Genomic DNA, 26,950 nt, shown 5'->3' with positions numbered 1-26,950 from the left:
CTGGGGGGGTGGGGAGGGGGTGGGAGGGCTCTATGCAGCTTTCAGGAGGTTGTTATCTGTGTTGGGCTGGGCCTTTGGTGATACAACTGTTGTTGGGGGGGGTCGGCACTCCTAGACTTGGGTGAGATCACTTCTTTGGCCAGTCATTGGTGTTCTCTCTTCTTCACATCTTCCCAAGAGAAGTAATGAGACAGGTTCAAGGCCAGCCAGGGCAACTTAGTGAGACCCTATTTCAGGACAAAAGTAAAAAGAACTGGGCTGTACCTCCTTGGTAGAGTTCTTGCCTCATGTGCTTGAGGCTCTGCGTTCAATTCCAGGTACCACGAAACAAATAAAACACACTCAGTCCTTAATGTGCTCATCTATAAAATGGGCCTTTACTTGCCAGACTGGGGTTAAGAGAAGAGATGTGGTAGTGCACCAAAGGAGGGTATGGATGACATCATCATCAGAGAAGAGTACAGAGGACACAGGGTCTCAAGTGTGCAGTCCAGTGAGGTTGCATAGCATGCACATACCATGTGATAGGCACCCAGATCCATAAACCTCTTCCACAGGCCCCAGAGTCCCCAGCACCTCCTCCCATTCTCGCCAACCCTCGCAGTCTCTCTCTTCCACCCTGTGCTTGTTTTGCTGCACTCAAGCATTGCTTGGATAGATGCTGCTGCCATGAACGATCCTTTGGGTCAGTGCATTGTCCTGTTTGCTAAGTATAATTGAGGGGTCATGGTAGCCATGTGTTAGTGTTAATACCTAAGGCCAGCATCACCAAGGAGTAGCTCCTAGCAGCAATGCACAAAACTCCTTAGGACACGTCCTCGGCCATCATCCTTCCGTTTCATCCCAATGCCACTGAGGTTCAAGGATGAGTTATTCATATCCGAATTAATCACTGTTACTATGTCTCTCTTTATTGTCTCTGACTTAGATCCTGGAAAGGACTCTGGAGCCCGATAGCTCTGAGGAAGAGCCCCCGCCTGTGTACTCACCACCAGCGTACCACATGCACGTGTTCGACAGGCCTTACCTGATGGCTCCTCCGACCCCACCTCCCCGGTGAGCGTCCATTTTTGTCTCAGAGCACAGTGGGGAGAGACGGAGACAGGAGTCGGGGTTGTATAAACCACAGTGGGAAATTGGCCGCCCCCACCAGACATTATTCTACTAACTGCACACTTGGACTGTGGCAAGAGACATTTTCACAGGACACCTGGGAGAACTTTCAAAACTTCAACCCTGTGAGACTGGAGAAATGTCTCTCAGGAGGCAGGGAGCTTGTTGCACAAGCAAGAGGGCCTGGGCTTGAATTCCTAGCCCTCCGCATGTAAAAGCTGAGCATAGCAGGCCACATCTGTCACACCAATAGCTGGAGTTGCAGAGACAGGCAGCTCCCTGCAGCTTAGTGACCAGCTGAGTTAGCCAGTCAGTAAGTTCCAGGTTCAGTGCAAAAGGATCCTAAAAATAAAGAGGAAGGCTAGAGAGATGGTTGCCCGCAGAGCAAACACAAGTTAGCTATAGCAGCATATGCCTATGGGATATAGTTAATTAAATATGGCACAGCCTCCGGGTCCTTGGAATGTGTAATCAAGGGAGAGGACGGGTAGGAAGATGAACTCATGAAATATTGTACTGACCCTTCCTTTCCCCAGCCCATGGACACGTTAGTAATTAATCATTGTGCTGTCTCCTGCAGAGGCAAGATGAACCTCAGCATCCCTCCCACCCCAGCACCCCCAGGTAGCTGTCAGTCAGTCCCCAGTGGGATGACTGTTTGTCACCCCTCAGCTAGTGATGTTGAGAGGATTTTTAAGCCATGTGAAGATGTGTCTTTTTCTGGGCTAGTTTGATGACGGGAGACGGGAGAGTGGCCAGCAAGGGACCCCGGAGACTTGTCTCAGCTTTGAGACTCTTGTTATTTGGAAGCTTAAAAAGAAGCTAGTGCCAGTGGGGTCCATTGTATGTGAAGAGCTTGCTTTCTGGGCTTTGGGTTTGGCAGATGTTAGAGCCTAGGTGTGGTTGTTTTGTCCTGGAGCTGCTGTTTGTTAGAATGACAGACAGGGTGAGAGGAGATGATGAGGATGATGATTCCCCCAATTCTAGACATCTTAAGAGCCCTAGAACAGTGACAGTGGGGAGCCTGGAGAGCCAGTAAGAACAGCTGCCATGTGCCATAGACGGTCATCGACGACTTAAGGACTTCAGTGGTAAGCACTGCAGTCGCCCATTTCACAGCTGACAAAGCTGAGCCCCAGAGGGTTACTGCTGTCCCCAGTGGCCAAGGCTGGGGTGTGAACCCAGGTCATCTGACTGGGTTTTCATCGCTATGTCCTCTCTTCCCTGCTGAGAAGTCAGACTGTATGTAGCTTAGGGAGCTGAGAGTTTGGAAAGTTAGCTGGGTGGGGTAGAGATCCTCCATGGAGTTCACAGATGGTACAGGAGATGCAGGCTGGGGAGTGAGAGTTAGAACCTTCGTGAGACTGCCAGAGAGGTCACGCCTGGAGCAGCATACGGAGATGAGAGCTAAATGATTTTCTTTTGATTCCTCCTACCCTGCCTCCAGACAGGATTTCTTTGTGCAGCCTTGCCTGTCCTAGAGCTAGCTATGTAGACCAGGCTGGCCCAGAACTCAAAAGATCCTTCTGCCTCTGCCTCCTGAGTGCAGGAATTAAAGCCACCACCGCCTGGCTTGACTTCTGTGTCGTTGCTGTCTCAATCCTCTATTTCATTTATGTTGCTATGGCAAAACACCCAAAGGCAAGGACTGGATTGAGGGAAGACTTATTTGGCTCATAGTGTGAGAGGGATTTTAGTTCACTGTGGCAGGAAAAGGTGTGGCAGAGCAGGGCCATGGGCCTTTCACATCACCTGCATCAGGAAGAAGAGAGAGCTGGTCTCCAGGCCTGCCCCTAGTGGCCTAGATCCCACCTGTAAAGAGTAGCTTCTCAAAGCAGTGACACTAACTGGAGACAAGGAGTTCAACCATACAAGCCTGTGGGGACATTGCAGACCAAACTATAATGTTTATCCCGAAGTACTTAAATAGTTTCAATTACTCTGTGTGTGTGTGTGTGTGTGTGTGTGTGTGTGCGTTGCTTGTCCTCCGGGCTCCTCTACTGTAGATCAGAATTGCAGGGAACCACGAACATGGGGGCCCAGAAGCTGCTGTCCAAGCGAGGGTCTGCCATCCACACCTCCTTACTTTAGTGAGACTGAGGACAGGACTCTGTTCTAGACAGAGGGAGTGGTGTACGCACAGGCGAAGCAGGGAGGGGGGCCATCTTGAGGAGCTGTTCATCAGTGAGCGGAGAGGAACATGGGTCAGTCATGGGGGCTCCGTGGAGCTTCCAAGGAGCACACACACCTTACCCTGCAACTACAGGAGACTCCGTGGGACTATACCACGGCAGGGCGCTGGTAGACTGGTATTCTAAAAATCTTTGGCCGCTGAAGGTTAGGTTTGAGAGAGGCTAGCGGTCTGGTCCCTTTCTGTCACCATGTCCCTGGGATGAGCCTGGTAACAGGACAGTTTCAGAGCTCAGATACTGTCCCGCAGGGTCCAAAGAGGCAGGCCCATCTGCTAGGGTCCTTTGCTTATGTTTTGCCTGAATGATGCAGCTACATCATTTAGTGACCTGTGACAGGGTCCGGCCCACGTGGGCTGCACGTCCAGACTCCACTAAAACCCCCCTTCTGGAAAGGCACATGTCTGAGATCCTTCCCAGCCAGGTGGTCCAACATCCTGCGGTTACGCATGACGTCATCATCCACCTCAGCGGTTACGCATGACGTCATCATCCACCTCAGCCTGAAATTCGAGTCTAGGGGTTCCAGGGGGCTCAGTACCTGAAGATCCTCTTAGCCTCGGTCTCCTTCCCCTCCCCCACTGCTGCTGGGTTCTTCTCTCCATCTGCCTGAGTCCCAGCAGCCCAGGAGGCCCCTCCACAGGCCGCCTGCTGTTTTTGTGTGGAAATTGTTTTACCTCAGCAGCTCATTTCTCCCATTCCTTTCCAACCATAATGGAATTGCCGGGCTGCCTGCGCTGGGCTGGCCCCTTCCCTCAGTCAGGCTGAGGATGACTTCACCCCAGGGCTCGGAGGAGGATGACGGACTTTCCAGGACCCGTGCCCAGCAGCCCGGGAGATTCTGGAAGAAAAGGAATTCTCCCCATGGCAACCCTCACCCCGTGGGCATCCCAGAAATACAATAGCTAGAAGGGTCTTAGTCAGGGTTTGGACTCTCCCTGGGCAGCCTGGGTGGCTTCCAGATATAACTGAGTTGGGGTGTTTACCTTGCCCCAAACGAAGCCTAGACAAGCCTTCTTCCATTATGGCTGGAAGTGGTGTCTGTGGGACTGACAGATGGGCCTTGGGAGGGAACCAGAGCTTGGGACAGGGACATAAGTGGCAGAGCAATGTAGAGGAGACCGAGCCCTGGGCTCCCCTGCAGGCGCCTCTCTGGATATCCATGTGTGTCTCTGGCTGTGAGCTGAGCTCCCCCTAGCACTTAGCAGCTGGTTATCCGTCTGCTGCTGCCCCCACCCTCCCCTCAGCCCTCCCCTCGTACCCACCGGGCCACCGGCCCAAAATAGAAAAAGGAAAGGAAGTTATTTCCACAAGTTAGCGGCAGACGGAAAAGCTCCCCTCCAGTGAGGGGGTGGAGGGATTCCTGGAGCTGGAGGCCAAATCAAAGCCAGGCCGAGCCCAGCATGGCCTCCACCACCTCCCCACCGCCTGCTTTCTCCATGTGTCATTTCCCTGATTCAGCGGGACACGTGTCCTGCGGTTGCCACGCAGCAGGCTGCTGGGGAGTCCTGGAGCTCCTGGCCCAGCTCCAGGCTTCCTTCGGGCCTGGGCTTGGGATAGAGCCTGGGGTCAGGGCAGCCAGGCCCTTGGTCCTCTCCTGTCCTGGCTGCTTGGCACAGACACACCTTGTCTGGGAAGAGAGTCCTCATAGAACCCCTTGGGAACAAGACCCTAACTCTGAGCTCCATCTGTTCAAGCTGCAGCTCATGGGGATGTGTGTGTGTGTGTGTGTGTGTGTATGTGAGTATGTGTGTATGTGTGTGAGTGTATGTGTGAGTATGTATATGTATGAGTGTGTCTGTGAGTGTATATGTGTGTGAGTGTGTGTGAGAGTTTGTGTGAGTGTGTGTGTGAGTATGTGTGTATGTGTGTGAGTATGTGAGTGTGTGTGTGAGTATGTATATGTGTGAGTGTGTCTGTGAGTGTATATGTGTGTGAGTGTGTATGAGAGTTTGTGTGAGTGTGTGTGTGAGTATGTGTGTGAGTGTGTGTATGTATATGTGTGAGTGTGTGTGTATGTGTGCGTGTGAAAGTGTGTGTGTGTGTGTGAGTGTGTGTTTGAGTGTGTGTGTGAGTGTGTGTTTGAGTGTGTGTGTGTGTGTGTGTGTGTGTGTGTGTGTGTGTGTGTGTGTGTGTGTGTTTGAGTGTGTGTGTGTCCCAGTACCTGGGCAGGAGAGCAGCAAGGTCTAGAATTTATAACAAAGTACCAGGGGCTCCTCAATGTTCCCTCCCCTTTGCTGGCTGTAGTTGAGCCAGAAAGTGAACTCAGACCTGCTTATTGTCCAGGAATCTCGGGGAGCTCCCTGCCTCAACAAAGGAGGACAGAATGGGCTGTCGGCAGGCTACTTGTCTGCTGTTGGGGGTGTGTGGGGTGTGATCACTATTATTTAACAGTCCAGCACTATGCCAGCTAGGGATATAGCACAGAAGTGTCTGACCCCACCCCCACCCCCCAGTCTGTAGGGGACATTCAGAAAGTCTGTATGTAAGTCCACAACGTTGACATTTACACTGGAGACACTGAGTGACAGAAAAGGGGCCTAAGCCCCAAGGCCAAAGCTAAGGAAAGCAGATCGGACTGAGGAAAGCCCCAGAGAGGAGAGAGAGAGAGAGAGAGAGAGAGAGAGAGAGAGAGAGAGAGAGAGAGAGAGAGAGAGAGAGAGAGATCGAGATCCCTATTGCCCCGGCCTGGCTGCCTTCCTTCTTGGTCTGCTGTTTCCCTCGTTCAGCAGAATGCATGCCTGCACCTTTGTTCAGAAGGTGGTGTGGGCACTGGACACTCTGAGCAAGATCCTCATCTGCCCAAGGGCCTGGGATGGGCCAACAGAGCTATGGCTAAGCCTGACTCTGCCCTGCTCTCCTTACCTCCCATCCCCCAGGATTGATGTCCCAGGCTCCGGACAACCTGCAAGCCAGAGACGCTACAGAAACTGGAACCCACCCCTGCTGGGCAGCCTCCCGGATGACTTCCTCCGAATCCTTCCCCAGCAGATGGACAGCATTCAGGTAAGAGGCTGCCCTCGAACCTCCACCCTACCTGCCTGCCTGTCCAGCATCTCCCTGGGCTACATCCATCATGGTCTGTACCAGCCAGTTTTACTTCCTGGTTTTCAAGCTCAGGCTGAGCTGCTTCTGTGGATTAGAATTTGTAAGGAAAGAAAAGCATACCCACAGCCTCGCTTCCCATCTGGCCTGGCTCTTTTGCTGCAACCATCACCTCAGGCTGGAGGGAGGGAAATGGGGTAGCTAATGGTGGGATTGCTGCTTTCCTTTCCATAGGCTCTTCTTTTAGAAGGTGCCCCTGATGATGGGGCATGCAGCTGGCGTAGAGAGACGTGTGAGACTGGGAGTCCATGCACAGGTCGCTGAGCTGTTTACAAATTGATTTTCAGGATGATTTAGGTTCCAAAAGAAGGAATGAGGTGACCCTAGGTTGGGAGGAAAAGTCCTTTTGATGTTCTTTCTGCTTCTGCTGCATGGGCAGTTCTGAGCTACCCAGCAAATTCTGGCTAGTGACTGGGTCCTGTTGGGAGGAGGGGACTACATGATAAGACAGGAGGATTCTGGGAAAGCACACCTACACATATAGCTGTACGTGGATTTAAGTAGGTGATGTGTATGCTCACTCTTCCTCAGGGCCACCCCGGGGGCTCCAAGCCTATGAGTGGAGAGGGAGGCCCACCTCCGGTGCCAGGGCCCATGGCCTGTGACCAGGACAGCCGCTGGAAACAGTACCTGGAAGATGAGAGAATCGCCCTCTTCCTGCAGAATGAGGAATTCATGAAGGAGCTGCAGCGAAACCGGGACTTCCTCCTCGCCCTGGAGAGAGGTGGGCACCAAGCCTCACCATGCAGAAGAGAGTGACAAGGGCAGGAGCCTCCGGCCTCCCTCAGGAGGCGTTGTGCTGGATGTTGGCTTGCCAGGCACTTTCTAACCTGCTTGAACTTGGGCCTCCCTGGGTCATGCAGGAGCTCCGGGTTTCAATGTGGGCTGGGGATACCTGAGAACCCAGAGGAAGAGGGTGTGCCCACTGGGCCATTTCCCTTGCCCTGCATATCTGTTTGAGCTCAGCATTAATTAGTCTAGGCTTGAGAGACAGGGAAAGAAATGCTGCCTTTCCTACCAACCTCTAGCTACAAGGTGAGGATACCTACTGTGTCTTGAGCCCTGGGGACAAGGTGACTGGCTTCATGGGTGACAGAATGGGAGGGTTCCTGAATGGAGCTTAGAGCAGGATATTTGCATGATCAATGGATGGGTCACCCTGCTCCCCAACCTGGCTGCCTTTCCTTTAGAGATAAGGTTTGGAGACAGGGCTGAGGAGGTGTGCTTGTCACAGAGGGAAGGAGGGAGAGGGGAGGGAAGGGAGGGAGTCTGAGGTGTTGGGGAAGAAGGAAGCAAATTGTGCTGCTGGCTTGCTGGGCTGGAGGAAGCAGGCCTACAGGCAGGGGAAAAAAATGGCGTGGCTAGAGCCAGGCAGTGGTGGTGGGGCACACCTTTAAACCCAGCACTCAGGAGATAGAGGCAGGTGGATCTCTTGAGTTCGAGGCCAGCCTGGACTACAGATAGAGTTTCAGGACAGCCAGGGCTACATAGAGAAACCCTAAGTCAAAAAGCAGAACAAAACAAAACAAACAAACAAAAAAGAGTCGGGGGCTTGGCTGTACATGCAGCCGATACCTGCAAACACAAAGGACACAAAGGAAGGAGAACCATGAGTCCCAAGAGAGCCTGGGCTCCATATCAAGACCCTAAGACAATATCAAATAGGTTTGGACTCTCGGGAAGCTGCTAATTCTGACATTCCAACATTGCAAATGCTTATTAGGTAGTTGTTTCTATTATCACAAGTTCTTCAAGAGCTGGCAGAGGTGTGTGTGTGTGTGTGTGTGTGTGTACTCATGTGCTTCAGGGGATTCAGTCTCCTGCGGCCTTCAGTGTGTCCCCGGGGCACCCTAGAACTCACTTCCCTGACAGAATCTGTCTCCTTCTCCAGACCGATTGAAATATGAATCCCAGAAATCCAAATCCAACAATGCGGCGGTTGGAAATGACGGTGGCTTTCCTTCCTCTGTCCCCGGTAAGCTTGCTGTCCCGAGAGAGGGCCTGTGGGGCTCACTGGGCCCACGCCCCAACTTTATCTTCAATATTGAGAACTTAGCAGTAGAATGAGGAAACAGACCAAGGGTGGGACCCGAGGCCCTTCAGCAAGCAAGAAGGGAGATAGATCTCCTGTGGAGTGAGATATCCCCTTCACTGAGTGGACCTAGGCTCTTGCTGTCCTGGGAGCTGTAGGTTACCTACCACAGACTGGCTGACCTCCCAACTATTTCTGGATCTTGTCCTACCAGAGGACACACCGAACCATGTCATGTCTCTTAATAGCAACTGAGAGGACAAAGACCGTAGAGTCTTGTGAGGTTTGTCTTAATGAGGCTTAATGCCTAATTAGTACACCAGCAACAGCAAGGCATACATGTTGATTGTATCCAGCCCAGGGAGAGGATGAGCTTAATCTGGGAAGGGTTCATTCACTTAAGTAGCTGCAGGCTTTCTGCCCTGAGACACCTACTGCCGATGTGCAATATGCTTTAACAAGAACTGCCAGAGAAGGGGCCAGAGAGATGGCTTAATCAATGGTTAAGAACAGTGGTTTCCCCCCCCCCCCCAAAAAAAAGAAAAAGCCGGGCGTGGTGGCCGCACTCCTTTAATCCCAGCACTCAGGAGGCAGAGGCAGGCGAATTTCTGAGTTCAAGGCCAGCCAGGTCTACAGAGTGAGCCAGGACAGCCAGGGCTACACAGAGAAACTCTGTCTCGAAAAACCAAAAAAAGAAGAAGGAGAAGGAGAAGGAGAAGGAGAAGGAGAAGGAGAAGGAGAAGGAGAAGGAGAAGGAGAAGGAGAAGGAGAAGGAGAAGGAGAAGGAGAAGGAGCAGGAGCAGGAGAAGGAGAAGGAGAAGGAGAAGGAGAGAAGGAGGAGGAGGAGGAGAGAAGGAGGAGGAGGAGGAGAGAAGGAGGAGGAGGAGAGAAGGAGGAGGAGGAGGAGAGAAGGAAGAGGAGGAGGAGAGAAGGAGGAGGAGGAGGAGAAGAAGAAGAAGGAGAAGGAGAAGAAGAAGAAGAAGAAGAAGAAGAAGAAGAAGAAGAAGAAGAAGAAGAAGAAGAAGAAGAAGAAGAAGAAGAAGAAGAAAAGGAGCAGCAGTGGCTGCTCTTCCAGAGGTCCTGAGTTCAATTCCCATCAACCATATGTTGGCTCACACCATCTATAATGGGATTAGATGGTTTCTTCTGTCATGCAGGCATACATGCAGATAGAGTACTCATAAGAATAAACAAATATCTTAAAATTCATTAAAAAAAACAACAGAGGGCTAGAGAAGCAGGGTTTTATAGTCCCTCCTATGACCGCCTCTCCAACTCATTTCAGACTACATGTGACTTCCCTTCAGTGCCAGCAGCATTGGGGCTGACAGGCCAGAGAGTGAGGGACTGTATTAGTAAGATGTATAGACTATAGCAGAGCTGAAATTGGGAGTGTGAACAGAGACTCTCTATTCATCCTTGGCTCCTGGACTCTCAATCTTGGGTCAGTTCCTGCTATCACCCCGTATACATATTTAAAAGGGCTCAGCCATGTGTTTTTCAGGAGCAGACCCTCCATCCTACAGCTGAGCTGGGAAGGCAAGAACAGAAGGGTAAGGTGCCCCCGCTAATCCCAGCTCAGAGAAAGAAAATCCCATAGAACTGATTCCTAAGCAAGCAGCCAGGAGCTTAGGCCTCACCAGATGTTCAGCTGGGAGTTTTCTTGTCCTTGATTCCAAATTAACAAGGGACACTGGAGCTGCTGAGCTGGATCAGAGTGACTGAAAGGGAAGTTAGCAGACAAGGCGACTCGGGATGAGCCAAGTTACAGGATGGTGAGCTGCAGCCCAACGATCCCGAGAGAAACCCACGCAGGTGGCTCACTGCGTTCTGACTCTTGGCTGAGCCCTGCTCTTGCTCCCGTTCAGCATCTAGGAGGCGTTCTTGGCTCTCTGTCCTTTCTGCTTCAATTCACCAGAATTAGGACCCACAGAGGGTCATGATGTGCTGGCAAATGGTTAACGTGCACTGGGTGCAGGAGAAGGCTGATATGCAGGCGGGGGGGGGGGGGGGTGGATTTCCGTGACATAGATCTCCCTACCAGCTCACTTCAAACCACCATCATGGCTTTGAGAACATGGGACTGCTAGAGAGGCTGGAACCCAAGGCCAGCCAGTTTCCCATACGTGCAGCAGATCTTAAGGCTGCCCTTGTTTGCTCCAAAGAGGAAAATGTACCTTGCAAGAAAGAAGTACTTTTGCGACTTGCCTTTAAACTCCTATAGTAGGGGAGAAGCCTGGACTTGTTCTGTAATAAGAGAACAGACAGAAACAGGGATGGAGGGCTATCCTCTGACCTCCTTCCCTAGGGCCTTGGCCAGGTGCTCACTCTATCTCTTAGTGGGACCTCGGAGACCCAATGGGCCTGGTCCCTCAGCAGGTGTCTCCTCCTTCCAGGAACCAGTGAAATCAACCCCACTGTGTCAGAAGATGCCTTATTCAGGGACAAGTTGAAACACATGGGAAAATGTGAGTCTTGCCCCTTGTCCCCTCCTTGTCCCAGCTCTCTTGAGGCAGGCCCCTTGGCCTCATGAGAGGGAGAGAGCCCCCTCCCCCCCGGAAGATTTTTAATGCTATTGACTCTTGCTGAACTCCGGGTGACATTTTAATCACAGGCTAGCTCCCTCAGCCTTCCTGCCTTACTTTATTCCGCAGCTGAGTCTGGAGACAAATTAAGTTTAAATCCTCTTGAGCCAGCTGTCTGTAGGAAAATAATGTGTGTCCGTGTTCACATTCTCTGTGGCGTGAGGGCTTGGCTCAGACTGGAGTCACTGGCTGAGTCTGCTTTCTGTGGGAATGGCAGACATTTTGGGATAGGGGAACCTCGTCCCACTGCCCGCTTTTTTGTCATCCTCCCCGTCTCCAGTCTCAGAGACCCATAACCAGCGGGGATGAGGCTGGAGCCTTTCAAGGTTTTATTTCAGGGAAAATTTCCGATGACTCATGGAAATCCTAGGACCAACTGTGGAGGTGGCTGGGGAGGGGCGGGAAGGCCGTGGCAGCCCGCAGCGGGAAAGAAAGCCAGGAGCCGTGGTTGTGTGGTTGTCCGCCTCTAGGGAAGGAATACCCGGATCTTGGTCTGGAGGCAGGCTGCTGTGTACTTGACGAGTGCTGGCCTGTGCTGCCCCCGGAGGCCGACCTGGGATGGCGCACTTGCTCCCTAGATGGCACTGGTGTCTGCCGTTCCTGTCACTTTCCTCTTCCCAGTCCCCACCCAAGGGGCCTGGTGTGCCGCTCTGCCTGGCTTCCCCCAAACCTGGAGGGAAGCCATCTGATGCTCTGGATCTCTGGAGCATGAAGGGCTCACGAGTTTTTCTGCCCCAGCTACGCGCAGGAAGCTGTTTGAACTCGCCCGAGCCTTCTCCGAGAAGACCAAAATGAGGAAGTCAAAGAAGAAACATTTACCGAAGCTTCAGTCGTATCCTTCTGCTTGGCCCTGGGGTGGGTGGGGAGCACCTACAACAGTGATGGAGATCCCGGCTGAACCTTCCTCGGGAGTCGGATGCAGCTCTGTGGCCGCCCCTCCTTGATTTGTGAACCAGGAAACCCCTTGACATCAGCTCCTGTGTTCCTTTCCCTGGGACATTGTCCTTCCAGTGCCTTCTTTACTTTTGGCCTCGAGTCATCTGCATTTTGGGAGAAAGACATCGTCTTCCTATTGAAATCACCGAGTCTTCCCCTAATTTTACTAGAACTGGTTCATAGGTCCCTGCAGCTGTCTCCAGAGGCCTGCTTTTTTTTTTTTTTTTTTTTTTTTTTTTTTCACTTTTGGCTTTTTGAATGAAAAAGTTTCCCTGTCTTCATACCAAAGTTCTCATCCGTGCTTATCCACAGGGCCCCGGATATTGAAAACTGAGTAGCTGAAGGGGGGGGGTGTTACTCTCCCTGTCCCTGGTGATGGGGCAGAATGAGGAGGTCGGGCCTGGCTAGCTGGTCCATTGATCCCAGGAGAGGGGCCTGGAAGGGACACCGTTAGGCAGTTTGGGAACGGGAGGGATAATAGAAGCCTCTGAGGTTGGTGGGTTATCAGGACAGAGCACAGGCAGATTGAACAAGCTGTCACAGTACCCATCCGTCTCTAGAATAGTTTTCCTGAATAGTCCGACAGGCTGGGGGCTGCTGCATCCACAGCCAACCTCCTGGATGACGTGGAGGGCCATGCTTACGGTGAGGCAGGGCAGGGGATGTTGAAGTCTAAGTTGCTTGGGATGGGTGACCCTTCAAGAGGAGGTCCTGAGGGTCTAATATTCAGCAAGGGAGCACTCAGTCTGGGGGACATGTCAGGGGTTGACAGGCAGGTGGCCGACAGAAATGTGGTCCCTTGTCATGAGGTGCACACAATGACACCTGCTTCCCATCATCCCTGAAGAGGAACCCAGGGTGCCAGGCACTGTTCCCAGAGAATGGTCTCCAGGCCTCATACACAGACAACCATAAATTAGAAAGGTTCAGTCTAGCATGCAGTAGTGGTACACACCTTTAATCCCAGCACTTGGGAGGCAAAGGCAGGCAGATCTCTGTGATTTCAAGGCCAGCCTGGTCTACAGAGCGAGTTCCAGGGCAGCCAGGGCTACATAGAAAAACCTTGTCTTGTAAAACCAGAAGAAGGGGGCTGGAGAGATGGCTCAGCAGTTAAGAGCACTGGCTGTTTTTCCCTAGGGCCTGAGTTCAATTCTCAGCAACTACATGATGGCTCACAACCATCTGTAATGAGGTCTGATTTCCTCTTCTGGAATTTGGGCACACATGTGAACAGAACACTCATATCCATAAACTAAATAACTAAATAACTAAATAGATAAATAGATAAATACTGTATCTTTTTTATATAAAAAAGGAAAACCAGAAGAAAAAGTAAAAAAAAGGAAAGAAAGAGAGAAAGAGAGAGAAAGGGAAAGGAAAGAAAAGAAAAAGAAAGAACTTTTTACCCAGCCCCTTCCAAAGGTCATAAGGGGTCAAAAGACCTCTCTAGGCCAATCATGGATGAACCCTCAGCATTAGGCTCTTAAAGGGTCAGGAGACACCAGATACAAAGACCAGAGGGCCCTGAGGTCTTCTGGATAGTCCATCACTCCTATCCTGCTTGATAGATTAGAAAAACCAGGGCCCAGACAAGGATGAGACTTGGCCAAGGCCTCAGTGCTCAGTGGTAGAGTCAGGCCAGTGCCCAGGTTGCCTCTGCCTCTTTTACTGTACCCACATACTGCTGTTTGCGGTGTCAAGATCCAAGCAAAGGGTCAGAGGTCAAGCAGCTCCCCTGCCCAGCCTGGGGATGGGCCCACATGAGGTTCTGCAGAGTGGAAGATGAGGCCTTTCCCTTTGCCTTTCAGAGGAAGACTTCCGGGGTAGGCGGCAGGAGGTGCCTAAGGTGGAAGAGGCCCTAAGAGAAGGACAGTAAGAGGTAAGGCTTGGGGACCACAGTTTCCAGGGGCAGCTAGGGCAAAGGCCTATCACCCATCATGGGTCTTTCAAGGATCCAGAGGTGCTGGGCTGGAACATCAAGTATCAGTGGCCTTTTCTTGTTTTCTTGTGGCAGGGCACATGGTTTCCCCCTGTAAACCAGCATCTATCTATATCTATATCTATATCTATATCATCTATATCTATATCATCTATATCTATATAATCTATATCTATATCTATATCTATATCTATATCTATATCTATATCTATATCTATATCTATATCATCTATATCTATATCTATATCTATCATCTATATCTATATCTATATCTATATCTATATCTATATCTATATCTATATCTATCATCTATATCTATATCTATATCTATCATCTATATCTATATCTATATCTATCATCTATATCTATCATCTATCATCTATATCTATATCTATATCTATCTACATCTACATCTACATCTACATCTATCATCTATCATCTATATCTATATCTATCATCTATATCTATATCTATATCTATATCTATATCTATATCTATATCTATCATCTATATCTATATCTATATCTATATCTATATCTATATCTATATCTATATCTATATCTATATCTATATCTATATCTATATCATCTATATCTATATCTATATCTATATCTATCATCTATATCTATATCTATATCTATATCTATATCTATATCTATATCTATATCTATCATCTATATCTATCATCTATCATCTATATCTATCATCTATATCTATATCTATATCTATATCTATATCTATATCTATATCTATATCTATATCTATATCTATATCTATATCATCTAACCCTACTACCTTTGCACTGGTTATATAAATGAGGCTGGCTTTGAACTTCAGACCCTCCTGTCTCCACTTCCCAAGCACTGGGATTACAGACTTGCTGTCTCACTCCTGGCTTTTGTACTTTTAAGAGTTTGGTTACTTATTCATTTATTTATCTGACAAACAATAATCACACCTGCCTTCGACAGATGCCCTGACCAGAAAACCAAACCTGCTTTTGACCTTGAATAGTTTGCAGCCCCACTGACAAGACATTTCCAGGACACACAGTGACTATTAAGAGGATAATGTAAGAAACACTGTGGTTGTCGTTCAGAACTGTGTCTAGTCCCCTGCTGCCGCTGGATGGTCAGGGACCTGCTGAAGGTCGGGAGATGGTCCCCTGGAATGGCTGCTTCTGTCTGGAGCCTCAGGGTTGGGCTGTCTCTCCTCCAGTCTCCTCTCTAAACTCATCTGAGGGGTGTACCAGGAAATGCCAGTATCTCCCGCAGGACTAGGCATGCGTGTGCCTCTCCAGGTGCCTCATCCCCCAGTGAGAAGCTGTTCGCCCATCCACCTGCTTTGTCTGCCCAGCTGCTCTCCTGCTCCCCGCGCTCAGCATCTTTTCGGCTTTCTTGAGCTGTGGTGCAGCAGTTTTGGGCCCTGTTTCCACCTACAGAGGAACAGATGTTCTTCCTATAGTAGTTGTGGAGATGACATAACCCAGGTGACAGAGGGCATGGTCAGCAAAAGCAGGCGCTGTCCTCTCCTATCTTGTCCCCCTTCCACATTCTTCTCTCTCTTCAGTTCTCTTCCATGCTTCCCCCGATTTCCTCACACACAGAGCTGCACCCCAGCAAGGGCAACTAGGGAACTATCCCCACCTGTGCCCCTTCTGCCATCCCACTGGTCCCCAGGGAAAAGGCGGTCCTCCCAAAGCCACCTCATCTTAGAACATGCTCATCACTTTTGAGCTTCCAGCTTGATCCCCCTCTCGGCACCACACTGTGAAAACCAGATTACCCAGTGTCTGTTGCAAACCTACAGGCTCCAGGAAGGGACTGAATCAAGGCGGTCTGTCACCTGCCAGCTCCAGGGCCTGCCGTGCATTCTGATGCTCCCTTCCACAGTCGAGGCCTGGTTTGCCTATCACCTCAGCATCCCTGGCTTTTCTTCTGACTCCTGGGAGCTGGTCTTCATCAATGCCTATTCATTGCTCTGCCTCTACCTCTCTTCAGTCTTCTCCCCTCCCTCTCAAAGGACCCGCCTCCCCTCTTCCACAAGAGCTGCTCTTCCAGATCCATTGGGTCCCTGCTGCATCCTCTGGTCTCTACAGTGTGTCTGTCCATCCTGTCAGCTCACTGCAAACCAGTCTCTCCTCCCTGTTTTCTTCCTCCTAGCTTTTTCCATCAGTCTTGACAGACTACCACTCATGTCTCCATTGCCCTACCTGTTAATTCTTTAACCAACCCCTCCCCCTGCTTTTTTTCAAGACAGCGCTTCTTTGTGTGGCTCTGGCTGTCCTGGAGCTAGCTCTGTAGATCAGGCTGGCCTTGAACTCACAGAGATCAGCCTGCTTTGGCTTCTGGAGTGCTGGCATTAAAGGTGTGTGCCACCACCACCCTGGCCACCAAACACCACCTCTGTGCTTTTTTTTTTTTTTTTTCCCCTGTGTCTTCTGAGCAAAAGTCCTATGAACTCAGTCTGGTGCCTGAGGCCCACCGAATTCTAGTCTGGGATGACTTTTCTGCCCCTTCAAGTCCCCGGATTTAGTGTAGCTCCTTGAAGCTACTAACAGGACACAGAGGGGTGGGGCAGTCTCCCACCTGTGAAGCCTCCCCATGCAAAAGCTTCCTTTCCACTCCCATCTCCTCCCACTCCACGTCTAACTGCTAAGGTCCCTGCAGTTGAGCAGTGGGTTGAGCAGAGTTCCAGAATGATCTAGAACCTCCGGCAAGAGGAAGAGGAGCCTCATATTCTCCAGGAGCCGGTGGTGGTGGCGGGGGAAGCTGGTGACAGAGGAGTTCCTTTGATGAAAAATGTCACATTCTCTCTACTCCCCAGGTGCCAGCAGCTTCACCTTGCCAGAGATGCTCTGACTGGGTGGGGGCAACCAGAGAGCAGCACCAGTGCCCTCCAGCTGCAGCCCAGACAGACGGTGCTCGCACACCAAGGCTCAGGCTTCTTCAGCCACGCAGCCCAGCCCAGCCACTGCCGCTTTCCACAGACAGGACTTAGAACTTTCAGAGCTGCTTATGATTGGAGGAGGGGCCTGGAGCCTTCGAGACAGCAGCCAGCCAGCCACAAACCCCATTTGTAGTCTGGCTCCTCTATAGGGGATGAGCAGAAATGCAGGAACCACCCCTCCCCTTCCAGAAAGAAAGAAAGAAAGAAAGAAAGAAAGAAAGAAAGAAAGAAAGAAAGAAAGAAAGAAAGAAAGAAAGAAAGAAAGAAAGAAAGGAGAAGAAGGATCCCAAGGTTCCAGTTAGGAACTGACAAGATGACCCATGTGGAGATTCTTTGGGCCTGAAGAAAGTTCGGTTTCTTTCCTATCTCTCCTGACCTGCCACAGTGGGTCCGATCTATACCCTCCCCCAATCCCCTGCGGCCTTTTCCCCCCAAAGGTCTCCTGCACCTCAGCCTTGTCGGGGACTGCTGACTCTTGGCTCCAACCCTGCACGGAACTCTGGACACTTAGGTCTTGTCCGGTCCAGTTTATAGGGCTGCTTCTATTAAGGGCTGGCTGTCACCTCCAGCAGCCTCCACTTGACCCAGCAGGGATGGGGAGGGTGACCCCGGAGCTGGAGGATTCTGTTTAGGCAGGGTCTTTAGTTAGGCTGAACACAGAAACAGGTTCTAAATTTACATCACAGTGGAGTACCCCAGGGGCTGGACCGGTCCTGCTGTGTTTTTTTTTTTTTTTTTGTAAGAGGGGAAGGTGCTGGAGTTTAAGAGTGGGGGTGACCCCAAATGAAAAGGTGCAGACTGATAAGACTGACATGCAAGCTGCCGAAGCTGCCAGTCTCGGGGAGGTGGGTGGAACGGCAAGCACCTAGAACAAGAACTTGCCGGGAGCCTCAGGTGGAGAAACCAGAGGCGATTTAAGGAACCCGCACCAACCACTGCCACGGGACGGAGGCCGCACCCTTGTCCCACTCGCCCCATGACCTGGGAACGCGTCTGGACAGGTGCGGGGGTCCTGGTTGAGAATGGGATCCGATGCATGGGTGGTGGGGGCTGCTAAGGACTGGCAGAAAATGGGAGCCTGGTGGGCATGGGACCGCAAACGCCTCAACTCCTGCGGGTCAGTCGAGCTTCCCCGGGCTCGGAAGAGAGGTGTACGCAGAGAGTGACCAAGTGGGGAAGCGTGCGCAGCCAGTGCGGGTGGGGGTGGGGACTACGTTGGCTCCGAGCCAGGCCGGTGAACTCTGGAGAGAAAGACAGCTCCCCACCTCCAGGAGCCCCGGGAGGCTAAACTGAGCTCCAGACGTGTCTGGGCCCTCCCTGCTCCAAGGCCGGGCGCCCTCGGGAAAGCCCTAGATTTGTGTGTGTGTGTCACTTTGTTATTCTTTCCCTCCAGTGTGTGGTTTTTTTTTTTCCCCCTTGGAGCTGTTTCATAGGAATTCCAGTAATAAAGACTTGGTGTTCTCTTGGTGCTCTGATGTGGCCAGCGGCGTGGGCTGGACCCTCCCTCCTTTTGTTTCCGCAGGTGAGAGAGGATTTGGTTTTGGAGTCTTGCCGAATCCTTGGGTCACCTGCCTCGCTTTTCCCATCCTTTCCCCCCTCTCGTTGCCCCCCCCCCCCACCTCCGTTAACCTTCACTCAAGGTTGGTTTTTAAGGTCCAAAGAACTCAGGCGCCCTGCACACCGCCATAGGTGGTGACACCTGCTGTCCGTGTGACCTGCTGGCTTTGTCTAGCAAGCCTCCTTCCTCTTTGCCGCGCAAAAAAACCAAACCAAACCAAACCAAAAAAAAAAAAAAAAAAAAAAAAAAAAAGCCACTTGCTGATAGGTGAGAAAACAGGGTTGAGAAACCCAGCCCGTTGTGAAGGCGTCATACCATGCTTCCCCGCATTAACACCAAAGCAGGGATTAATGGTGACTTTGGGGTGTCACCATTAGGTGTGCATCACAGAAGTGTGCGCCTTGCACTTCAAAAGGAAAGCAACGGCTTAGCTTCCTCAGTCCCCCAACTCAGCTGGACTCTCTTTCACCTTTACGCGGGAAGGGACAGGATGCTGGCGACTGAAGAAGGAAACGGGCAATTCTCAAGGTTAAATGTCTTCCTCATGTGGAGACAAAGGCCTTGTGACTTTTAACAGCACATGTTTCTTGTTCTGGGCTCAGAGTCATCTCGACAAGGCTCTTTCCCTCAAGGAGAGGATTTCAAGCTAGGATATAAACAACTGTTCCTGTCGCCCTGCCCTCGGGGTCCTACCTTAACCCTAACAGATACAGTTAGGCTGGTATGGTGACATTCCTAAGTCAGGTGGCATGCTATACTCGGCAAACTAAGATTCTCTTCCTACCTTAGGCCAGTTATTCATCAGTGTCCTAGAGCTGTGCCGTACTGAGGGAAGCTGTAGAGCTAGCTACCTGTGTGCTTGTAGAAATGCTTGCCTTCTAGGTTCTGGAGATCTGATGCTCACTTCTGACCACACACACACACACACACACACGATAATTTTTAAATAAAAATGTTTTTAAAAGAAATGTCCCGCCGGGCGTGGTGGCGCACGCCTTTAATCCCAGCACTTGGGAGGCAGAGGCAGGCGGATTTCTGAGTTCGAGGCCAGCCTGGTCTACAAAGTGAGTTTCGGGACAGCCAGGGCTATACAGAGAAACCCTGTCTCGAAAAATCAAATAAAATAGAATAAAATGAAATAAAATAAAAATCTATCAAAGTTACAAGAGGAAGGCATTGTTAACAAGCTCCAAAGATGACTCTAATCTATACTCAAGTCTGAAAACAAGTTCCAGGCCAGGAAGATGATGTCATAGGAAAAGCACTGGCATCAGCCAGAGCATCAGCCTGAGCTCGATCCCAGGTCTCACCGTGGAAGGAGAGAGCCACCTGGAAGTCTCTGACCTCCGAGCACAGGCCTTGGCATGTGCCCGCAGGAGCATACACACAATTGTAATAAACAGAAACTTAAAAAGACATCTCCCCTGGGTCTGGAGAGATGGCTCAGCAGTTAAAAGCACTGGCTGCTCCTCCAGAGTTCCTGAGTTCAATTCCCAGCAACCACATGGTGGCTCACAACCATCTGTAAAGGGATCCGATGCCCTCTTCTGGTGTGTCTGAAGACAGCAACAGCTATAGTGTACTTACACACATAAAATAAAAAATAAATAAATCTTTAAAAAGTAAAAAGAAAAAGACAGCTCCCAAAGCACTGAAATTATGTTTTAATTCAAGTGTCTTATGAACATTGTAGCCCAAAACGTCCACAGGTCTGAGATTTGCACTTTAGAATGCGTGCATCCTCTACACCATATTGTACTTGGTTTGCAATTTAGCCTGGGAATTTGATTGTAAAATCTCAGGTGATTCTAATTTACAGGAAAGTTCTTAGAGCCAATGTGCCATTTTTCCTATTAGTATAAGAAAGTCTGAAGGTGATTGTAACTACACCATAGAATGAGGGGTCTGGGGAAAGACATTACCAGGTTAAAGAGTGTAAAGACCAGACCAAGAAGTGGAGACAGCCTGTCCCTGACCACAGCCATCAGCCCTTGGACATCATGTTCATCTGCACATGTTAAGCTCCTGGTGATCACACGTGTGCTCCTGAGTGTCATAAGGTGACACTCAAAGATTTCTGTAAAAATTCTGTCTGGATTCCAAGCCTGCCAGTGCCCCTGGCCCTTCATACATTTTAGCATCCCTGGGCAATGGCCTCAACTTGCAAGAAAGTCATGGGATCTGATAAGCAGTGTATACAGAAGAACTGGTGTGATTACATTGAGTCTCAACTTCTGTCCCCTGGTTGTCTTGAAGCACTGCTCAGGAGTGGGCCATAATGGTCAGAGAATTTGTCCTGAAGAACAAGGGGCAGGTAGGGTGTGAGGTGCAATGATGATAGCAGTTATTGGGGTTCACTGTCTGCTGGCCACTCTCCTGGGGGTGCCTTATGTGTTTTATTGTACCCAACCCAGCAATAGAATACAAAATCATTGTTACTCCCATTTTTTTACGCACCAGGAAATGGAGGTGCAGGGAGGTCTAGAGATGAAGTTGGGCCTCTTATGTGATCTCCACCCTTAGTAAGTATCCCTGGATTTGAACCTCAGCAGGAGAATTTCAGAGTTGATACCTCAGTGCTAAGCTACCTGCTGGCAGACAAGAGGAGGACAGGTGATAAGATCCAGGATCCCCACGTGGATACCATGTGTGACGAACAGAAAGGGCCTACCTGCTCAAAACCACTTCCCAGAATGTCTGTGACCCAGCAAAGTGTCCGGAACTCCCCAACTAGCATTCTTTATCTGGGTTTCCAAACAATCTCTTAAGCATATCCAGTAAGCTGCTATTGAGAGAGAAGCACACAGACTCCTTCTGCCCATTATCACAGCATAGATTCATTTGTTGGATTAGTCATCTGGGCCAGCTAGGAGAACGCTGGAAATTTCTGGCGAGTGTGTGTGTGTGTGTGTGTGTGTGTATAAGAAAAGGGTCGCCGGGCGTGGTGGCGCACGCCTTTAATCCCAGCACTCGGGAGGCAGAGGCAGGCAGATTTCTGAGTTAAGGCCAGCCTGGTCTACAAAGTGAGTTCCAGGCCAGCCTGGGCTACACAGAGAAACCCTGTCTCGAAAAACCAAAAAAAAAAAAAAAAAAGAAAGAAAGAAAAGGGTCTATGGAATCCTACTGCCACCAGGTGGTCATTTTGCAGAAGTGGATGTCACTGACCACAGAAAAGTGGAACATTTTTTTTTTTTTTTTGCAAGAGGCCAAGAGTTCATCTTTGGCTTCAAGCCATACAGAGACCAAGGTTTGTTCATATAGCCATATTTGGTGGAAATTGCGAAACAAAGATGTTTTTAAATGTAAAATGTCACTGAAGTTATGTAAGCTTCAGGATCCATAAGGCAAGCCCTACTCTACCCGGGGGCAGGGGACACAGTCAACCTATGGTTGTCAATTCTAGATTTGCTGTTGTTTCAGAGAGGATCTCACTGTGTATGCCCGGCTGTTCTGGAAGTTGCTTTGTAGACCAGGCTGGCCCCAGACTCAGAGATCTGTCTGCTCCTGCCTCCAAGGTGCTGGGATTAAAGAGTGTGCCAGCCCTCGGGATCATTAATTAAACAGGGAACATCATGTCAAGAGGATTCTTCTAGGGACTCTAGAGTGAACAGCTGTGAAGCTTGAACTCTACAGAAGCCTGCCTTGCTGTGACCTTGTCATTCAAAGGGTGTCCTGGATCCAAAACTCCCAACGCTAGAACCAAGAAAGTCCATTCCAACTTACACTGTAAGCTTGAGAAAGCTGATTACCCTATTTGCAGACTAGCAGACTGGCTGCCAACCCAGAAGCTTGTTAGACATGCAGTTCAAGGGCTGGAGAGATGGCTCAGCGGTTGGGAGCACTGACTGCTGTTTGTCTAGAGGTCTTGAGTTCAATTCCCAGCAACCACATGGTGGCTCACAGCCATCTGTAACAGAGTCCAAAGAAGAGAAGAGAAGAGAAGAGAAGAGAAGAGAAGAGAAGAGAAGAGAAGAGAAGAGAAGAGAAGAGAAGAGAAGAGAAGAGTAGTTCAAGCCCCCAGTCCAGGCCAACCTAAACAGAATCTGCCTTCTCAAATTCCCTAGGAGCTTCCCCCAGATTTACACACCCAGAAATACCTGCCAAGAAAGCCCTCCAAATGTGTCTAATTAGCATAAACTCCAATGGAATGTGGCTCAGGCTCAGCCACTCCTCTTTCCTTGGTGACAGAGAGGAGACAAAGTCACACAGACCTCCAGGGCAGTTATGGGCACAGAGTGTCGCTGTCTCCTTTGTCTGTGCTGGTGTCTTCCTCAGGGCAATCGCTAGTGAGTGGAGAGTGACTGTGAATGTCTTGTGAATTGTTAGCTGTGATTTCACTCTGCTCCTAAGTGTGGAGTGTTCAGAAATCATCGTTAGTTATGTTCACTGCGCAAATGCTTTGCAGCGTTAATGCATTGACTCTTCACAACAAGGTTCTTTCAACTCCTGCCCCTGAGAAAGGATCTCACTGTAGTCCAGATGGTTCTGAACTTGAGATCCTCTTGCCTCCACCTCCCAAGTGCTGAGATTCCAAGCAGGCACAAACACTCATAGAAAACAGGCTTTCAGCCGGGCGTGGTGGCGCACGCCTTTAATCCCAGCACTCGGGAGGCAGAGGCAGGCAGATTTCTGAGTTCAAGGCCAGCCTGGTCTACAAAGTGAGTGCCAGGACAGCCAGGGCTACACAGAGAAACCCTGTCTCGAAAAAACGAAAAAAAAAAAAAATAGAAAACAGGCTTTCTGTTTGGTGCTATGGTTATCTCCATTTTACAGAAACCAAAGCGGAAGCCCCAGAGGACTATAAAAAGTATTTATTCATTGCTGAGGCAGTGGGCAGCCACAGGTAAAAGTGAAGGACACACTCAATGCATGGTGGGGTAGGAAAATGCCTCCACACAGACTGTGTTTTGGCAAGGCCTCAAAGGGTTCAGGTGGCCAAGATGTGTGCAGGCAGGCATAAGTGGCCTGTGGTCACTACACCCTCATTTGTCCTGACTTGGCTTTATTTATCCATGCTGTTCACTAGAAAACTCACTAAGAACCAGTGGTGAGCCCTGCCCCAGGCTGGGTGTGGGCAGAGACAGGCCCAGTTCCTGCCCCGAAAGAGGCCCAGGGAGAGAGACTCAGACAAGTAAACAGACAGAATTGAGAGGGAAAGACTATGTTGGAGCACTAACAGCATGTGGCTGGGTATGGTGGGGACTGCAGACATGGGCACTCTAGAGGGCATGCTTAGCTAGAAAGGAAACCAGGGACCCCACAGCCTGGAGAAGAGCAAGGGGACCACACCCTCTCTTCCCTGCCTTGTGCCCTCCTCACCTTAGTAGAGGTGTGTGTGTGTGTGTGTTTTAAGACAGGGTCTCTTTCTGTAGTCCAAGCTGGCTTGGGACACATTATGTAGTCCAGGTTGTGCAACCTTATAATTCTTATACTGTGTATGAATACATACTATTTCTTTCCTCCCATTTAAAGCAATTGCTAGAGCCAAGGTGATGGCTCAGCAGGTAAGGGCACTTGATGCCAAGCTGGGGCACGTGAATTCAACCTTGGCCTCTACACAGAGAAAGCAGAGAACCAACGCCCATGGGTTGTCTTCTGGAGGGTACCCCTTTCATAATTTTCTATTATTTAAATGAAGCAGTCGCCTGGTTACCATGAACCAAGCTCTCCAGCACACAAGGCTAGGAGTTTTCATGATTTTAACAAGAGGCTGGCATTTCCAGTGTTCTCTTTGTCTGACAAATTCCCATGCACTACTTAAGCAGGGGTGTTATTTACACAGACATTGGCAGAATATATGGAAGCCATGTGGGAGTGGGTATGTAGACTGGATGCCAAGAGCACAGGTCAATGAGCTGAACCTGGTCTGAGGAATAACTGTGCAGAGTGGCTCAGGGTAAGCTATGTGACCTTACGTTCTCAGAGTGTGCAGGGATGGAGTAGGGGATGGGCCAACGCTCACCTCCACACTCCTTCCTTCCACTCCCTGCTTGTGCCTCCAATTTCAGAATCAACTAGAATCTAGCTGGGAGCAGAGAGTGAGGAGCTGGTGGGTGCAACCCACACACAGAAATTTGGTCTCCAAGTTCCTTTGTCACTGGGGATGGCCTTCAGCTTCTGAGTCTCTCACTTCTGCCTCTGGAGACCTGGGGTGACTGTTCCACGTCATTACGTCCTGTTCTATTTGATGCTGTACTTTGTGGGGACTACATAAGCACTCTACCAACAGAACTGCACTTCTAGATGCAGCCCATCTCGATAAACCACCACCACCACAATCGGCACAGTGGTGCACACCTTTAATGCCAGCACTGAGGAGGCAGATGCAGGTAGATCTCTGTATTTCCAGGCCAGCCAGGCTACTTAGTGAGGCATCTATAAACAAAGAGCAGCAGCAACAACAGCAAAAACAAGCAAGGGGTGGAAGAGATGGTTCATTAGAACACTTAGTCAGGTGAGAGCTTGTGTTTAAGTGCTAAGTGGAAAGAATGGATCACTTTTCAAGGGGGGAAAAACCAACAATTTCAGGTCTTGTACAGGCTTGCAATTCAGGCTACTTTGGAGGCTAAGCTAGAAGGATCACAAGTGCAAGGCCAGCCTGGGAAACTTAGTGAGATCTTGTCTAAGTAAAACATGAGAAGAGGGGTAGGGGCAGGGGTAGGTAGGACTTAGCAGAAGAGTACTTGCAAGTGAGGTGCTAAGCTCACCCCCATCTTCCATAAGGCCACCTGTGAGATGTCATCAGCTGCACTCCCAGATGACCTCACAACAGTGGCACTATAACCACCATGGGTCAGTTGCTGGCTAGCATTTACTGTGTACCTTAGCCTAGTCTACAAGACAGAGAGCCTCAGTTCTGCTCTTTCTGTTCTCAGCTACCCAACAACCTCATCTTGGGTTATGAGTGAACACATCTTGGGTGTGAACTTCTGATCAGCCAGGTCCCCACATCCCTGAGTCCTTCTCTCTGCCCACCAATATTCTTTTCTTTCTGTTACAGGAAGGATTAAACATGGCAAGGGAAATTTCAAAAACTCCAAGATAATTTAGAGACCCCTGCCAAACACACACTTGTGATTGCTTCTGAATTGGAAAGTTTCGTCTTTGACTTTCCTCCATGAACTTGGAATAAGCCTTTCCAATGCTTTCCCATCATAGGCCGCGCTGATTCTAGGCAAGGCCAGCAGATAGTTCTGACATGGACAGAATTAGAAAGTTGTTGAGGGCTGGGAAGGTTATATTTAGCTAGGAGCATGTTTACTCCCCAGAGCTGACTACCCCAGATCTCAGGAACTAGGACCTTGAGCCTTCATAGCTGACCTAGAGGTCAGAGTCTCTTTTCTTTTCTTTCTTCCTTTTTTAGATTACATCTATGGTTCTGGTTTATAGGTAGTGGACTTGAAGACATGCGTGTGTGTGTGTGTGTGTGTGTGTATACTTTCCCGACAGGGTTTCTTTGTGTTTTTCTGGCTATTGGGAACTTGTCTGTAAACCAAGCTGGCCTCAAACTCAGGATCCACCTGCCTCTGCCTCCCAAGTGCTGGGATTACAGGTGTGCGCCACCACCACCTGGATGAATTATTTTATTTTTACTCCCCCACCCCCGTGTGTGTAGTACAAGTGCTGCTGGTGCCCAGCAACTCCAGAGGCATCAGATCTCCTTGGAGTTGGAGTAACAGGCTCTTGTCATGCTAGGAAGTGAACTAAGTTCTCTGAAAGAGCAATATATGCTTGTAACTGCTTTGCCACCTCTCTAGACTCTGTTCCCGAGTCTTGAGGTAGCAGAAATGTCCACTTCTCAGGCCAGGCCTCGGATCATTGTATTTCCTGCGTGGAAGGAAGGTTTTGTTAAAGTCTTTCATCTCCCTAGTCATCTCTTTTAGGCTAGTTAAGGTAGCACTGTGGGATACAGGAAAGTGCCCTGGTAGAGCTGGGTTCAATCTGTTACATATCAGACAGAGGTACTTAAGTTCCTGCGGCTTTGCCTTCTCATCTATAATGAGGATGATAATAGCTACCCTGTGGGTGGGCAGAGTTATCTGTGAGATAACACAAGTGGCAACTGCTCTGAAAACTTTCGCTGCCTCCCTTTCTGGGGCCTCCCTTAGAGTGGGAGGGTTTTGACATGACTTCATGCTCTTTCCTAAGGACAAAGAAAGATAATGGGTTCCTTGGAGACCTCACATGTGATTCAAAACATCCATTGGGGCATAGAGTTTACATATGAATACAAACTCTCCACAAGGCAATCTCTGAGACTAGGAGAGAAAGAGAGAGAGAGAGAGAGAGAGAGAGAGAGAGAGAGAGAGAGAGAGAGAGAGAGAGACAGAGATTGAGAGAGATTGAGAGAGAGCTAGCTCTGACTTCACCCTTGTATTTTTGTCCTGTGGATAAGTGAAGTTCACAGTCCCAGATTTTATCCTCCTACAAACTTTGGCACTTGTGGATATTTTCCCTTTTCCTTCCTTTTTTTTTAAAAATTTATTTATTATTATATCTGAGTAGTTGTCTTGAGACACACCAGAAGAGGGCATAAGATCTTAT

General features: G+C 49.8%; 1 protein-coding gene across 5 annotated transcripts in view; it reads left to right on the top strand.

The window, feature by feature from the left end:
• Positions 1-18,313, top strand: part of Cuedc1 (CUE domain containing 1) — a 97,718-nt gene extending 79,405 nt beyond the window's left edge. For all 5 annotated transcript variants that reach the window (XM_085829684.1, XM_085829685.1, XM_029483845.2 and 2 more), the window contains 9 exons: positions 929-1,056; positions 6,182-6,308; positions 6,939-7,131; positions 8,299-8,382; positions 10,836-10,907; positions 11,763-11,856; positions 12,547-12,605; positions 13,769-13,839; positions 16,726-18,313. In XM_085829684.1, coding sequence (XP_085685810.1) covers positions 929-1,056; positions 6,182-6,308; positions 6,939-7,131; positions 8,299-8,382; positions 10,836-10,907; positions 11,763-11,856; positions 12,547-12,605; positions 13,769-13,836 — 825 coding nt within the window. In that variant the 3' untranslated portion in view covers positions 13,837-13,839; positions 16,726-18,313. The remainder of the gene's footprint in view (positions 1-928; positions 1,057-6,181; positions 6,309-6,938; positions 7,132-8,298; positions 8,383-10,835; positions 10,908-11,762; positions 11,857-12,546; positions 12,606-13,768; positions 13,840-16,725) is intronic.
• Positions 18,314-26,950: the final 8,637 nt, after the last annotated feature.

Source organism: Mus caroli, unplaced genomic scaffold, assembly GCF_978045245.1.
Source record: "Mus caroli unplaced genomic scaffold, Mus_caroli_1 scaffold_13, whole genome shotgun sequence".
Lineage (NCBI taxonomy): Eukaryota > Metazoa > Chordata > Mammalia > Rodentia > Muridae > Mus > Mus caroli.
Note: the sequence above shows the minus strand (reverse complement) of the source record. Positions and strands in the feature narration are given on the sequence as shown.